The sequence below is a fragment of the Oreochromis niloticus genome, linkage group LG10 (genome assembly GCF_001858045.2).
Source record: "Oreochromis niloticus isolate F11D_XX linkage group LG10, O_niloticus_UMD_NMBU, whole genome shotgun sequence".
Taxonomy (NCBI): domain Eukaryota; kingdom Metazoa; phylum Chordata; class Actinopteri; order Cichliformes; family Cichlidae; genus Oreochromis; species Oreochromis niloticus.
In genome coordinates this window covers 16,268,290-16,282,708 of record NC_031975.2, presented here as the reverse complement: position 1 = coordinate 16,282,708, position 14,419 = coordinate 16,268,290, and the positions used below count along the sequence as shown (strand labels likewise).

The window sequence follows — 14,419 nt, the reverse complement described above, 5'->3', positions numbered from 1 at the left end:
GGTTAGGTAGACATGCTGATCATTTTATTAAAGATGAAAGAAGTTTGACAGCTTTTAACTCTCAGTCATGCCGTAGCGTTTGTTTGAGAACTGAAGGGGCTTTTGGACCTGGAAATGGCTAATGATGTCATATAACAGGCAGATTCCCTTTAAGGTAAATACTGCTTCTTCTTTAAGTGTTAAGAAGAAGCACTACAAGAGTGCAAACCCTTATATGGTTGGGGTTTGCACTCTTGTAGTGCTTCTTCTTAACACTTTGACCTTCAGATCAATCTATTGCCCCTAAAAGGAGAATCAGTGATCAAATATGAAATATTTTAAAACTTCATACTATATTATTGTTGAGAATAGTTTCTAGGTTATAAGCTTTTGGTGAATTTTTAATCAATAAAGCTGACCTTGAATACCTTGGTTGATGTAAGCCAAAACTTAATGAATTGTTAACATGACTCCCCTCTACACCCCTGCAAAGGTTTATCAGAATTCTTTCAAAATTTTGAGGTACAGACAGCATGGCATGCACGCAAACACTACCAAATAAAAATATAACATGTTCACTGTTTAAAAACACAAAGGGAACACTTGATCATCACGGTATAACGCAAAGTCAATTCAATCTGTCCTGCCAGGAAGAAGAAACCAATGTGAATCCATTTCACCTGCTTTGGCACAAATTAAAATGACATATTTTTTGGTGGCCATCAACCATTGCTCTCTCTTTTCATCTTCCTGACTGATTTTTCTCTAACTTTGCTTTTTGTATGTGTCCTTGTCACTGAAACATTTTCAAGTAGTCTTGCAGCAAAGTCTTGAGAGTGTGGATGACTTATCCGGAGAAAAGCTGTTACACAAGAAGAGCTTAGAAGGGCATCGACCAAGCAACAGGTCTGTTGTGTACTCCTTTGTGGGAGGAGGACAAGGACTACCAATGCCAGAGTCACACAAAATGACCTCAGATGGGATACTCATATGCATATTTCTGACTAAACTGTCAGAAACAGAGTCCATGAGGATGGCAACAGGTCCTGACCTCCTTTATTCGGGCCTGTGGCCGCAGCCCAGCATCATGCATTTCAGTTCTCATTCACTAGAGCTATTCCTCCCCAGACCTTCACTTACCCCCTGCCATTGAGTGTCATAAATGAAGCAGTAAAGGAACTTCTGTTCGTTATACATCGATAATTAAGAGTGACATGCGCCTTAAACAAAAGAACCCTTCTTTTCTTCGGTGGGACTCCAGACCCAATCGAGCCTCGCTTTCCTACAACCTCTCTTGGGCCTGGGAGTATTAGCCACTGGATCAACCTTCTCGTGACAGTCTTTCTGCAACTGCGAATCAACCGGCTGAGCATGGGCACGAAGACGGTAACCCTGATAATCTCCAAAGCATCAGAAAAAGACTGAAGTACACAAGAGCCAAGTGTAATTTTCCAAAAGAAACATCCTGTTTTGCCAGTTTTAGAGAACCAATCTGTTTCAAATTACCATTCAAGACCAGGCTCATCATCTGTTGGATATTACATCTATTGTGTAAAAGAATACTATAAATGTTACCATAACATCCGAGAATAATCTGTTTCTTTTAATTAACAGTCGAGAGTCGTTACGCCATGCAAATATTCATCAGTCATTGTCAATTAAAATGCCAATGTGTTTGTAACTATTTCGTAAACACTCCCTGGGATGCTCATTATAGCATTAGTCCCACGGTAAACATGCGTTAGTATTTGGGTTTTTTAAGCGTTAATCATTTAAGCCCTATTTGAGCATACTTTTCTCATCACCCAGGTCAAGAAGGAGTGCAAATTAGTTTCAGTCTGTCTGCGAGGGCATGCTAGTTATCAGAAACCCACTCTGTGTTATATTACTTCTCCATTCTCGTCATCTGCCTCACCACCACGCTATGCAACACTGCCATAATGATGACAAGCACTGCAGTAAAGAGGTTCACTCTGTGCACTTCTTTTTTTTATCAATCTTCTTTTGTTTAATTTTCCTAGGAAAATTGGAAGAGCAAAAGTACAGTATATAAGCCAAAAATAGAGTCTGTACAATGTTAACAAGCTTGGAAGTGAATATTTGGTATGAACACCTTTGTTCTTCAACACAGCCTGAACTCTCTTAGACAAGCTCTGTTGTAATTTTTTCAGGAATCGTGCTCCATGGTGCGTTTTTACCATTATCATGCTCAAAAGTGAAGCTACTGCCAATCAGACACTTGACACAGACTAGTTGGTATTCAGGCTGGATCAGAATCTGATGGTACTGATGATACTCTGTGAATTCCATCAATTTTGACAGGAGTTGTATGTCTCTCCTGACCTCCTCCATACACAAGACCAATTAAAGATATCAAATTCTTATTCATCACTCCATAAGACCTGTTCCCACTGATTTTCAGTCCAGCTCTTGTGTAATTTGCACAAAAGTATATTTATTTAAGTAGAAGTGAAAAAGTACTGAAGTGAACTGAAGTGCTTTTACTTCTTTACTTTATACAAGTTCAATCAGCTCTGAAATGTACTCAAAGAAAGAAAGTAAGTACTTTGTTGAAGGACATCATAAAGCGAACCAGTTTATCCTGCACTCAGTTTGTTTTACAGATAGTTTCAGAATACCTTCAAGAATTACCTGCCAGTTAAAAAATGTTTATCCCTTTTTTTTGTTCGTTCCTCTTCTGTAATTACTGAAAAAGGACTGCAACTACAACATAAGGACATCTGCACCAGTTCCAGATCATTCTGCCCCATGACCAGAGTACTACGAATCTCTTTTTCATCTCCTTTTCATGAGATAATCCTTGGTAATGATTGCACCATGATTTCTGTGTTTTTGTTCCCCGTTATTTACACTAGGCTCAAATGAGTTTCATGCACATTGTGACTGGCTTCTAGTTAGAAATTACCTGAAGATCCAATTCAAGCTTTTTGTGCTAGGTTCTATGTTACCTGTAGACACAGCAGTGGTTCATCCCTTGAGTTAGGTGCTTTTTTTATGATTGAATGATTTAACATTTCTCTTAAAATGGTCGTTGTGGAATTGAAGAAATTATTTTACTGCTATAATATATCCTGCATCATTAACGATATAATCTACAGCATTGATACTGCATTAAGATGTTCATTAAAATCTGTTGGCCTCACATTAACCTTTTATTACAGGAGCAGCCATAATAATTGTATACACACGTTGCATTAAAGTTAAAACTGCATACACGCTTACAGAACACATATAGTACATATAATCTAGAAATAGGCTTGAGTAAAGGCCTGAACGTATTCAGCTTCTTATGCAATCTGTTGCATTTGAGTTTGCTTAGCAACAGATGATAGGAGATGGGTCAACAGGAGGACAAGTCTACGGGGATCTCCAGGGTCTGAGATCATCACCATATTTGGAAAGAAGATGCTAGAAAGAGGAACTTCTGTGTCTGACTTTAGTTCTAAAAATTGATTATTGACTGTCCAAGATGCAAATGCTGTTCTTAGAAATACAAAAATATGTTATAGAACGCAAGAGGGGGCGTCAAACCCCGACGTTATAAAAACCTTTCTCTGTGTATTTTGGGAGAAGAACCCCGCAGATGTGATGCTGTGTGCTTCTTCCCACGCGTGTGTTCAATAAACTCATCTGTTTAATTGCATCCTTCTGGGCCTCTGGTATTTTGGTTTGGTTCTCAATATCTCGAATCAGGACATCGTGTACAAGGACTGGACTGAAAACAATTGAAAAAGCAGACAATGTCCTTTGAAAGACCATTAGAAAATAAAAACATTACAAGAAATCTGTCTCCTTGGAACATTTTTACCCAGCACTTAGATAATGATTGGCATATTTTGTATCTTAAAGAGAAGCTTGATAACAGATGAGTTTTTTTGTTAGTAGCTTTATACAGATGTAGCTATGGTACATGAGGCTTTAGAGTTCATCTTGTGAAAAAACTGGGATAAAATAGTTCCAAAAAGTAGCTCAGTCCCATAAAACAGAAAATATTGCTCCATCACTTCTGCTCCTCATCAGCACTGACTTGTCAAAGCTGTTTCTGATTTGTGTGCAGTTACAGCTCCCAGTATAGCATCAGGGATGCGTTTAAAATGCTTTTAATGGCCCAAGGATCTGTCAGGTCGTTTGACACAGTATAATGAGTATACTCTGGTGGTGACTTCATGGTGAGGTGGGTCAACGCATACGCCTAACATGCAGCAGATTCCTGGTTTGGGACCGGGAGTAGACAAACCCAGCGTCGGGGGTTTACGAGCTAATGCACTCCTAGCGCTGTTCCCAAGCCAGGGAAAATGGGAGAGTTGCATCGGGAATGGCATCCGATTATAATCTGTGCCAAATCTAACATGTGGATCCATGTACCGTGGTGATTCATTTGAAAAGAAAGGAGCAGCTGAAAGTACCCATAATGCTCATGTGCTGGTGATGCCAGTGCAGAAAAACCTTGGTAAACTATCATTACCATCCAGTCAAGTACATTTAACTCTTTTTTCTTTGCTTTGGCAGGGGACAACATCGGATGGGCAGATTTATTTGCCCGCACACTACAGAAGACTAACCCTGTGGACCAGTACTTCCTCAATGAGTGTTGTAAGTGTGTGTGTGTGTACATTAATACACGTTAAAACGTACCTTGTGTGTGTGTGCCAGCTAGCACCAGCTAGACCACAGAGAGATATGATACAAATGATCAAAGAAGGAAAATATGATCAGTTTTTGACATCAGCTAGCAAATAATGCAGATGGTGTGATCTAGAAAAGAAGAAGGTGCCCCACCAAAGATTAATGCACAGCAATTAGCAAATCCTGACAGCTGGATACGACAGCACACGACTCACAGAATTGACTGTTATGTTGACGCTGAGGGAGAACTGTGTTGGGCTCTGGAGAAAAACAAATGCCATGTTTTCATTCAACTAATAATTTTCAGTGAGCCTCTAAATAAAAAACAATGTGTGTGTGTGTGTGTGTGTGTGTGTGTGTGTAGTATTGCAGGAGTTTCCAGAGAGCTGTGACTGCATACAGACGGATGTTGAGTGCGTGGAGGTCAGCCTGCAGGATGTTCCGTCGCTCTCGCCAAATGTTACCTGGCTGTAAGTGTCTTTTGACTCCAAGCACTCTGTCAGAGTCCTCTTCAAGTGGTTTGTTATTTTGTAGGTTAGGTTATTACAAGCTCTAACGGTCTGGCAGGTAACAACAGCCCATGTCTGTGTGTGTGTGTCACCGTGGCAAAATATGGCCTTGAAGACAGCTATACGCCAAGAACAACAAAAGAGGTGGTTTTGAGCACTCAAAGGTGTTTCTCTGTCTGTCACAGTCCCACAACCACACATGGTACAGCCACAAAGGTTTACAGGTTTGGAGAGCCCATGGATACTGACTAAATGGAGACAAACTTGCTCTTCTCTGCGTGTCTCTAAAGAAAAATATATATAAATAATTTCTTTGTCTTGCTTTTCTCATTCCATCAGCTGAAATGCTTTTTATGCAATAATTCATTGATTTGAATACTGAAGATAAAAGTTTAAAAAGTTGAGACTGAAAAGTTGAAAAGATTTTTCTTTATATTTTAGATCTATATTAAAATATTGAAGCACAGTTTAATATCCTGGGGGAAAAAACAGGGTATGATTTTCAGCAGACTAATTACAAAAGGTATACTGAGCCTTGTGTGAATTGCAGCTACCTTTTTTTAAAAATCGCAGTCACTGATTCTACCTTATATTAGTCAGTGCGCAATTAAATTTAATTGAGATGTCTCTTTAAAAAAAGGCGTAAATTTCCCCTTTCCCCTTGTAATTCATGTTTTGAGTCCCTGGATTTCCTGCTTCTGTAGTTTTCCTCTTTACAGTCACAGGCATAATCAAATCGTGACATAATGTGTTGAGGTGTTTTATCCTACTCCACTTTGTCAGACAGGTTTTATTCAAGTGATTTCTTGAGTCAACAGGTCTGGCAGTAATCAGGCCTGGATGTGCCTAGTAAAGCTGAACACAGGGTTCCATAAAATGTGCTAATCACAGTTAAGTCATGATTTAACAAGAGGGTAATTACTTTTTTACACAGGGTCAGGCAGGTTTGGATAACTTTCCCCCTCATCAAATGAAATTATTTAAACAACTAAATTTTTGTTATTTATTCAGGTTATCTTTGTCAGATGTTAAATTTTGAATATGTACACACAGAAAAGTGACAAGCAATTCATTTTTGTAATATTCAGACAAACTGAATAATTGTCAGAACTGTGTCTGAGCTTTGACTTCCTGTGAATACCTCCTCAGGAACTCGAGCTTTGAAACTCAGCTTTTGACAGGACTCTACTTTCAGTCTCTTCATGAAGCTGACAAAATAAAACCTTCAGCCTAATCTTTGATTTATTGAGCAAACACAGTCGAGAGTACAGTTATCGAACTCCAGCTGTTATTAAGCACTCACATGGCATTTTATAGGCCGGTTGTGTTTCTTGGAATTCTTTTTAATGGGCTCCTTTTCTATGTTTATTTAGGCTTTGTAAGTGTTACTTGAGGAATTCCCACATGAATCTGAGCCTGTTATGACCATATTAAAGAGCGGCAGCTGATGTTTTCTCTTAATATTTTGTTTCTAAATATTAAGTATCATTGTAATGTCTAAAGAATATCACTGCTGTCTTTCATGTCCTTTATTCAGCATTTTAGCTGAATGAGTGTGTGCTATTTTTTCCCCTTTTGCTCTACTAGCGATTGAACCTGCTGTGGCGGTGTGATTTAGCCTCATGTCCACTTTAAAGTACAAAACCCAACAAAATTTTATCAAAGCTTTAATAATTTGTCTGAGTTTTAAATTACAGTTTTGGGCTCAGCTGCGCAGACTTTACTCCCTCTTGAGAGCGTGGTGGCAGGCGTGCACGTGTGTGTTTAAATCTCATAGGTTTTAGCACTGACAGAATTAGGTCCTTTGTAACCTTATGTTGTCCTTATTGTAACCTTTTCAGATGCATTTAAACAGATGTTTTTAATTTGTAGTATTATTACTGTAGCTATTAAAGTGCAAAAATACTCAGAGAGCTTGGTTGTAGTTTGTGTGATGGTTTATTGCACATAATGTGTCAGACCTTTCGTCGCTTTCTCTCCATTTTTTCCTCTTAGTGCAAAACGTATGTTTGTGTTTTTCTTACAGCCGCATTTGATGGGTTGTGTTACAGGTCCCTGAGGAGCAATGAGATCCGCGTGTTGTCCGATTTTGTTTTCTCACAATACTCTGCCCTGGAGAGACTGTGAGTATTTTTATGCCGCCATCCTTGTGTTTTTGTTTTTTCGCTGTCTGTTTCTGGGCAATTTAGTTTTTAGTAACGGCAAATGTCAAATCATTTTTATTTGATTTTATCCTTCCTGTAGAATCTATTGTAATAGTAGCTCAGAAATGACAACGGCTCAAGGAGTGTATTGATTTTTGTTAGAGCAGCCTTATAGTGTGACATACTGGACCTGAGCATCCAGTTTTTCCAGTAGATGACTGCTCCATCTACTCGTGTATTGACAAGAAGAGACATTTTCTGTGTTATTTCTTAATAATCATGTAATAAAGTGTAACAATAATATTTCTCTAGCAGCTGAAAATAGTATTTTACATAAGAGCATATGAAAGTTTTCTGGTTTTCCTATTGTCTCAAACATAGTTTGAAATAAAAGAGCATTTATTATTTTTTATTCTGTTCTGCTTTCAGGTTTCTGCAGAACAACAGCCTCCACTTCATATCTAAGCATGCATTCAGCGGTCTGCACAGTCTAAAGAGGTTGTAAGTATCCTGCCTCGTTTCCCCTGAAGCAAGAGTATTAATTTTGTTTTTCCTTCAGTTCTCTTTTGTGTTACAAGTCGTTTTTTTAACCTGAGTGGTACTCATTTCTTACATAGAGAAAAGCAGTTGTAATTTGTGTTTTGACTCCAGGCTTTTCTGTGGAGTCTGTGGGAATGAGCAAAACTGTGTTTGCACAGTTGCATTAAAAAAAGGAAAAAAGAAAAAGAGAGAGAGAATCCAGGTGGCTTTTTTTTCTTTTTTGCAAGCCAGAATTTCTGTTTCTGTGTTTAGTGTATGAAATGTCAACAAATAAAACTGTGGAAAAAATGCCATCATTTATTTAAACTGTCTAAAGATTACTTCAATTTTTGTCTGACCAAAAATCATACCCAAAGCTATGGGTATGTCCTATGATTATACCTTTGCTGTATTTTGTTACTTTCAAATGTAGTCATAATAGTTGTGTTTTTTATGACCAAACTTCTTGTGCTTTTCATGCTTTCTCTCAGGTTTCTCAGTGAGAACTTAATCTCCTTCCTCAGTCCTGGTGTGTTCAGGGATCTAAATCAATTGGAGTGGCTGTAAGTAACTCAAAAGCATACGGATGTGCACTTTCAATAGTCACAAATATATGACTACATGGTAGCAAGGACACTGTGTTAAAAAACGTTATCCAAAGATTGTAACGTTCTGTTAATTTTGCTTTTAATTTTAAAGGTTGAGATGCAAAAGTTGTCCATTTCATCCATAGGTTGGAAACAAATCCACTAGATGGATATAAAATTATTTATTTAAGCAGCAGAGTGGAGAAGTGGAAGCGGGGCAAAAATAACAAGTTTAAACGGTGCACAGATGTGTGGATTGAGCTTTTTTCTCTCCTTGAAATCTTACTTGACTCAAGTAGTTCTTTTCCTTTTTCTAAATTCTTCTGTAAAACACAAGAGCTAATGTTGTATGCTGCTATTGTGAAATACTGCAAAACACATTTGTTTAAAAATCATATTGGGTCCAATTTGTAACACTTATCTAAAGAAATCGTAATCACCAGTGATTTATTTAATGCGATTAAGCAGTCAAACTGGGTAATCTTGTTTTGTGTGTCAGGATGTTGGACCATAACCCGCTAAGCAGCTTGTCCCAGGACACCTTCACTGGGCTCCAGTCTCTCATGTATTTGTGAGTTGCATTTTTCTTTTAATATTATGTAATAATTTTGACTTGGATTTGTTTCTAGGCTAGGTCTACTCTGAGGTCTTCACTTGCAAAATCAAAAGTCTTAAACTCTTGCAAACCTAAAGCACTCAGTAGGAAAATAAACCTTATTTTGTAGCACATGTAAAAAAAAAAAAAAAGTGTTTTTATACTTTAAAGTGTTTATCATCTTACAAAAGTAATATCGTGCATCCTGAACTTGACTTATCTTTAAATATGCTACAATGCAGGCTAATTGCAAGAGGAAAGGTGAGAGTAAATCTAGGATTCATTTTAAGAATTAAGTTTAATGCATGTTCAACTTCATATTACTGTTGCTTATGAGGGAGTTAGTATCCAGTACGGAGGCCTGTAAGGACCAAAATGAAGCCGCTAATTCCAGTGCACCTCAGATCACTTTGAGGTTTTCGTCATCTGGAATCTTTCACTTTGATACTGGTGTAATATATTCCATATGGTTGGTTTCTACACCCACTCATTTTATTCATTAGTCAAAAATTGGCCTGGTTTTAACTGATACAGAACAAGATTTGTCTCTAAGAGTAGAGAACTTTCAAAATAATTGATGTTATGAATATATGAATATAAGAAATATGAGATAACTATTGTTCTTGTAGTTACATTTCCACTGAAATCACAGCAAAGTGGATTCAGCCTCTCTTTTTATTTTACTCGGTAGCAGTTACATGTTTTTGATTATCGACAACAATTTCATGGATTAACAGAATTTGTTTTGTTATCCTTTTATTTTTTCATACTCACTGAAATATTTTTGAATGTTTGCCTCTGCCACTGGTTTCTCTCAAGACTTGTACCGACGATGATGTTTCATCTTTTATTTGGGGTTTTTATGAATGTCTTACAGCAGGCATTGATTTTGTCACATAATGCTGGTTCAAGGATCTAAATGCAGACTCGGGAGATAAAATCATCGAACAAAAAGCAAACTTTTTATTGAAGGTGGTGGCAGGGCACATTGGGAAAAAAATGCAATCCAAATTCTTCAAATGAGCAGAGACACACAGCGATGATTCAACAGACACCGTGAGAAAGACTTCAAGGAAAGACGAGTCTATTTATACACATACGCATACTCTAAGGTCATCAGGGTAAGTGAAAGCAGAAGGTAAACAAGACACAGCTTGAAGACAATCAAGTCAGCAAGACAAGAGGAAGGAAGTAAAACTAAACCCAAGACACGGGACAAATAACTGCACAACCAAAATGGAAAGTTAGAAACAATAACTAAACAGAGAAATGCAGACAAATAAATAAACCTGACATGAAACACTTAAAGATTAAAAAAACAACCTCTAATACAAACCAAAACGAGACTTAAGAATAAAACAAAATATACGCTATAACCAAACTAAGAACTGAGTCCAATATCCAGGGCCATGACACACTTCTGATTAACTCAGCTGAATTTAGGACAGCTGATAGTAGGTTAACTAATCCACATTGAGGCCTGGTTTAATTTGAGCTTAGGCTGTGAAACCAGCCATTTAACCCAGACCTGAAACCTGAGCTCTCGTTTGGGAAGGATTTTTAATTTCTCCCAGCTGTTTGGGATTAGTTAGATCAGATAATGTAAAAAAAAAAAATCATCATATTTTAACAGATATTAAGTCATCTTATGGGGACAGTGGCTTAATATCAACAAAGTATTAAACACTTTATTAAGCAGGATGACGTATAAGGTGCAGAAAAGCCAAAATGTAATGTAACCATAGGACGCAGGGTCTCAGGAGGTCAGGTCTTAAAGCACTGGATTAATTTACATTAGGTAATGCTCCATCTCTGTTTACCTATTTTCCGCCCATTGTTCCCTTGAGATTAGTTTCTTCTCCTCTGTCCACTCTGACTCATAGACCTGGCCTAGATCAACCCTAGCTGCTGCTCTTTCCACGACATGAGAACGTGATTTTGTTCTCACAATACAATTTCTTGGAAATGTAATCATCTTCAGACCTGTCAGCCTGAGCTGTCTCTGCTTGACTCATTCTCTACACGTTTTCTTAAATCCATCCACAACAGGTATCCGTCTCACGAAATAACCCTTTTAATGTTAACGTTTCAGACATAAGTGTTCTCACTCCGCCTGCCTCCTCAAAGAGTGTTTGCACTTCCACGGTGGGATTGTTAGACGGGAATGACCATATGTCTCTCATTTGATTCCCCATTCAGCTTTGGAATCAGAGTCCCTTGTCCTTACTGCCCGCTGAAGTGTTGCCACTCAAAATATTAAACATTGTTTTGATATGGAAACTGTTTCAGAGTTGAGGTCTGCCTGTGCCATAATTCTTAAGCAAATAGTGATATTTTTTACTCCACATAGTTAAAAGCCCCATCAGCTACCATTTATGTAGTTGGCTCAATGTCTGATTTTTTTTCTTTTGTTCATCTCAGCATCAGCAGAGATTTGAAAAAAGAAAATTACAGTGAACAGTTTGGTACATCCCTTCTGTTATTGTTTGGTAGTGCAGTTATAAGCATATGTCATTCCTGCCTTGGAAGGACTTATGGATCTAGCATATTTCTTGAGGAATGAAGCGCTGCTTCTCATTGGTCAGAGGGAAGTGAGTTTGATACAGCTGTCCAAGTCCAGAACTGGCAAAATCTCCCTACACTTGAATATTCCTACCACCTCATTTCAGTGTGGGCTTTATGCGCTGCCATGTCATTTTCTGTCTTGTACATCTCAGACTTCTATTACTGGCAGAAATCACAAACTTGGTTTCATCAGAAAATAGTTTTCCAGTCATCCGCTGTGAAATGCAGATATGTCTAAGCCCATCCAAAGCATCTGGCCATGTTTTCCTTTCCGAGAAGTGATTTAGAAGCACTGCTCATCTGCTAGAGACCTTTTCTGTCACTAATCAGAAGCTTGATGTGTATCTTCTTTGAGGTCGTAGCATTTTGGTCTCTCCGGCCATGCTATGGATGAAAATGCTCTACTTTCAACCCCTTGTTTTTATAGCAGGTGAACAATGGCTGCAAGGTCATTTAGTTAATTAGCCTCTAATAAGTCTAATACATCCACCTGTGTGATATGAACAAAAGATACAACTCAAGAGACTGTGAGCTTTTGGATAAAACAGGTCAGTGCAAAAAAATCAAGCTTCAATTTCATGGAGAGAAAAAAAATACTCAGAATTTCTGAGTTTCTCAGCAAAGATGTACCTGTAACTTTATTTTGAAAGGTTCATGGGCGGACATTCTTTTGTACATGCAATTATACTTACCTTTCAAAATGTATTTAAAAGTTCCCGGGACAAAATTTAATAACATCGCATAAAATCTTCAAGTCATATAAAATGTGTGATAATGTTGTGTATACACTAACTTTTTTTCAGAATTTACAGCCTGCCTTGCTGGCGAAATAACAGCCTCTACATAAACAAAGATAATAAAGTCATATGTGTCAAGTATATGACATGTGAACAGTTTCCCATGCAAACAATGTCGCTAATAATTTTGTTTCATGGGTCAAATTACTCTACTCCTCTCCTTGCGCCTCTGTCTGTACAAATAATCAATGTTCCACTCCATTTCCACTTTTTCGGGGGACAAGACAGGGGTGCCCACTCTCCCCGTTATTATTTGCATTAGTGATTGAACCACTCTCAGTAGCTTTAAAAATGGTGAAAGGATTAGGAGGGATTGATAGATGGGGTATAAAACATAAAGTGTTGCTCTATGCAGATGATTTGCTTCTTTATGTGAATGATCCTCTACTAAATATCCCACACATTTTATCAGTATTAGATTCTTTCGGACATTTATCAGGATATAAGCTTAACATCTCCAAAAGCGAATACTTTCCAGTTAATCAAATGGCTGCGGACATACCTACATCAACTATACCCTTTAAAATGGCTAATTTGGGGTTTAAATATCTCGGAATTGCAATTTCACGATCTCTGAGATTAATGCGGGAACAGAATATTACTTTACTTACAATGAAAGTTAAGTCTGATCTTTAAAGATTGAACTACCTACCGCTGTCTTTAGCTGGTAGGATCCAAATTATTAAAATGAATGTATTACCTAGATATCTATATGTATTTCAAAGTTTGCCTATTTATCTGCCTAAATCATTTTTCAGAACTATAAATGACGCTATGTCATCATTTATTTGGGCCGGTAAACATCCAAGGGCTAGTCGCTCGCTTCTTTATAGGGATAGATCAGCTGGAGGATTAGGACTGCCTAATTTAATTGGGTATTATTGGGCATCTAATATGTATAATATATTATTGTGGTGTACGTCTCCCCATACTAATTGGTGCCAGAGTGAAGCGGCCTCCTGTTCCTCGTCGTTACGTGCTTTAGCATGTGATACCTCACAATCATCCCTACTAAGCCGGGCTTCCAACCCAGTTGTCACTGAAACATTAAAAATTTGGTCACAAATAAGACGCCACTTTGGTTGGCTTACCCTCCCTCTTGCAACCCCGATCTGCAACAATCACTTATTTGTGCCAGCAAAGATGGACTTAAGATTCTCTGTTTTAGAACATAAAGGACTTGGTACTCTAGGTGACTTATACGTAAATGATGTTTTTGCAAGTTTGAATGAACTAGTTACTCGCTTTAATTTTAATAAATCTGATTTGTTTCGGTACTTCCAGTTGCGAAACTGCAAAGAAATGTTCAACTTTATTCCCACAAATCCCAACTTCCAGTGGAATAGATTTGGTTCTCAGAGCCAAAACTTTGGTAAAGGGTCATATTTCTTACCTTTATAAACTAACTTCTTCACCTAGTGAATCTCTTTTATACAGGACCAAGATGAAATGGGAGTCAGAACTTCATACGAGTTTTTCTGAGTTGTTCTGGGAGGGAGCGGTAAGGGCCATTAACTCATCTTCTAGTTGTGCCAGACTTTCATTAATACAATTTAAAGTTTTCCACAGATTACATTACAGTAAAGAAAAATTGTCAAAATTATACCCAGATAAATTTGATGATAAGTGTAACAGATGCTCACAGATACCTTGCAATCTTACCCATATGTTCTGGGCGTGTCCTAGGCTATCTGAATTTTGGCATCAATTCTTCAAAATAATCTCGGATATATTGAATATAAAATTGACTCCGACTCCACATATCGCTATATTTGGCAAACCACCAAATAACCTTCAAACTACAGCTATTCAAAATAACCTTATTGCCTTTGCTTCTCTCATTGCTAGAAAAAGAATTTTGTTGTTGTGGAAATCATCTCAGCCACCATTAATTAAAGTCTGGGTACAGGATATCTTAGGACTCAAAATTGGACTTAAAATTGGAGGAGATAAAATTCTCCATCAGAGGCTCATCGGATAGATTTTTTACTTACTGGAAACCATTACTTAAATACTTAGAAAAGGTACCAGCACGAGAAATCTCTCTGTAATCCACCATATGATGATGGTACAAATT

At 37.7% G+C, this 14,419-nt stretch overlaps 1 protein-coding gene across 2 annotated transcripts in view; it reads left to right on the top strand.

Annotated features, from left to right (window-relative positions):
* rxfp2a (relaxin family peptide receptor 2a) overlaps window positions 1–14,419 on the top strand; it is a 43,969-nt gene that overhangs the window by 11,532 nt on the left and 18,018 nt on the right. For both annotated transcript variants that reach the window (XM_005463254.4, XM_013266129.3), the window contains 6 exons: window positions 4,510–4,593; window positions 4,991–5,096; window positions 7,187–7,258; window positions 7,709–7,780; window positions 8,290–8,361; window positions 8,885–8,956. In XM_005463254.4, coding sequence (XP_005463311.1) covers window positions 4,510–4,593; window positions 4,991–5,096; window positions 7,187–7,258; window positions 7,709–7,780; window positions 8,290–8,361; window positions 8,885–8,956 — 478 coding nt within the window. The remainder of the gene's footprint in view (window positions 1–4,509; window positions 4,594–4,990; window positions 5,097–7,186; window positions 7,259–7,708; window positions 7,781–8,289; window positions 8,362–8,884; window positions 8,957–14,419) is intronic.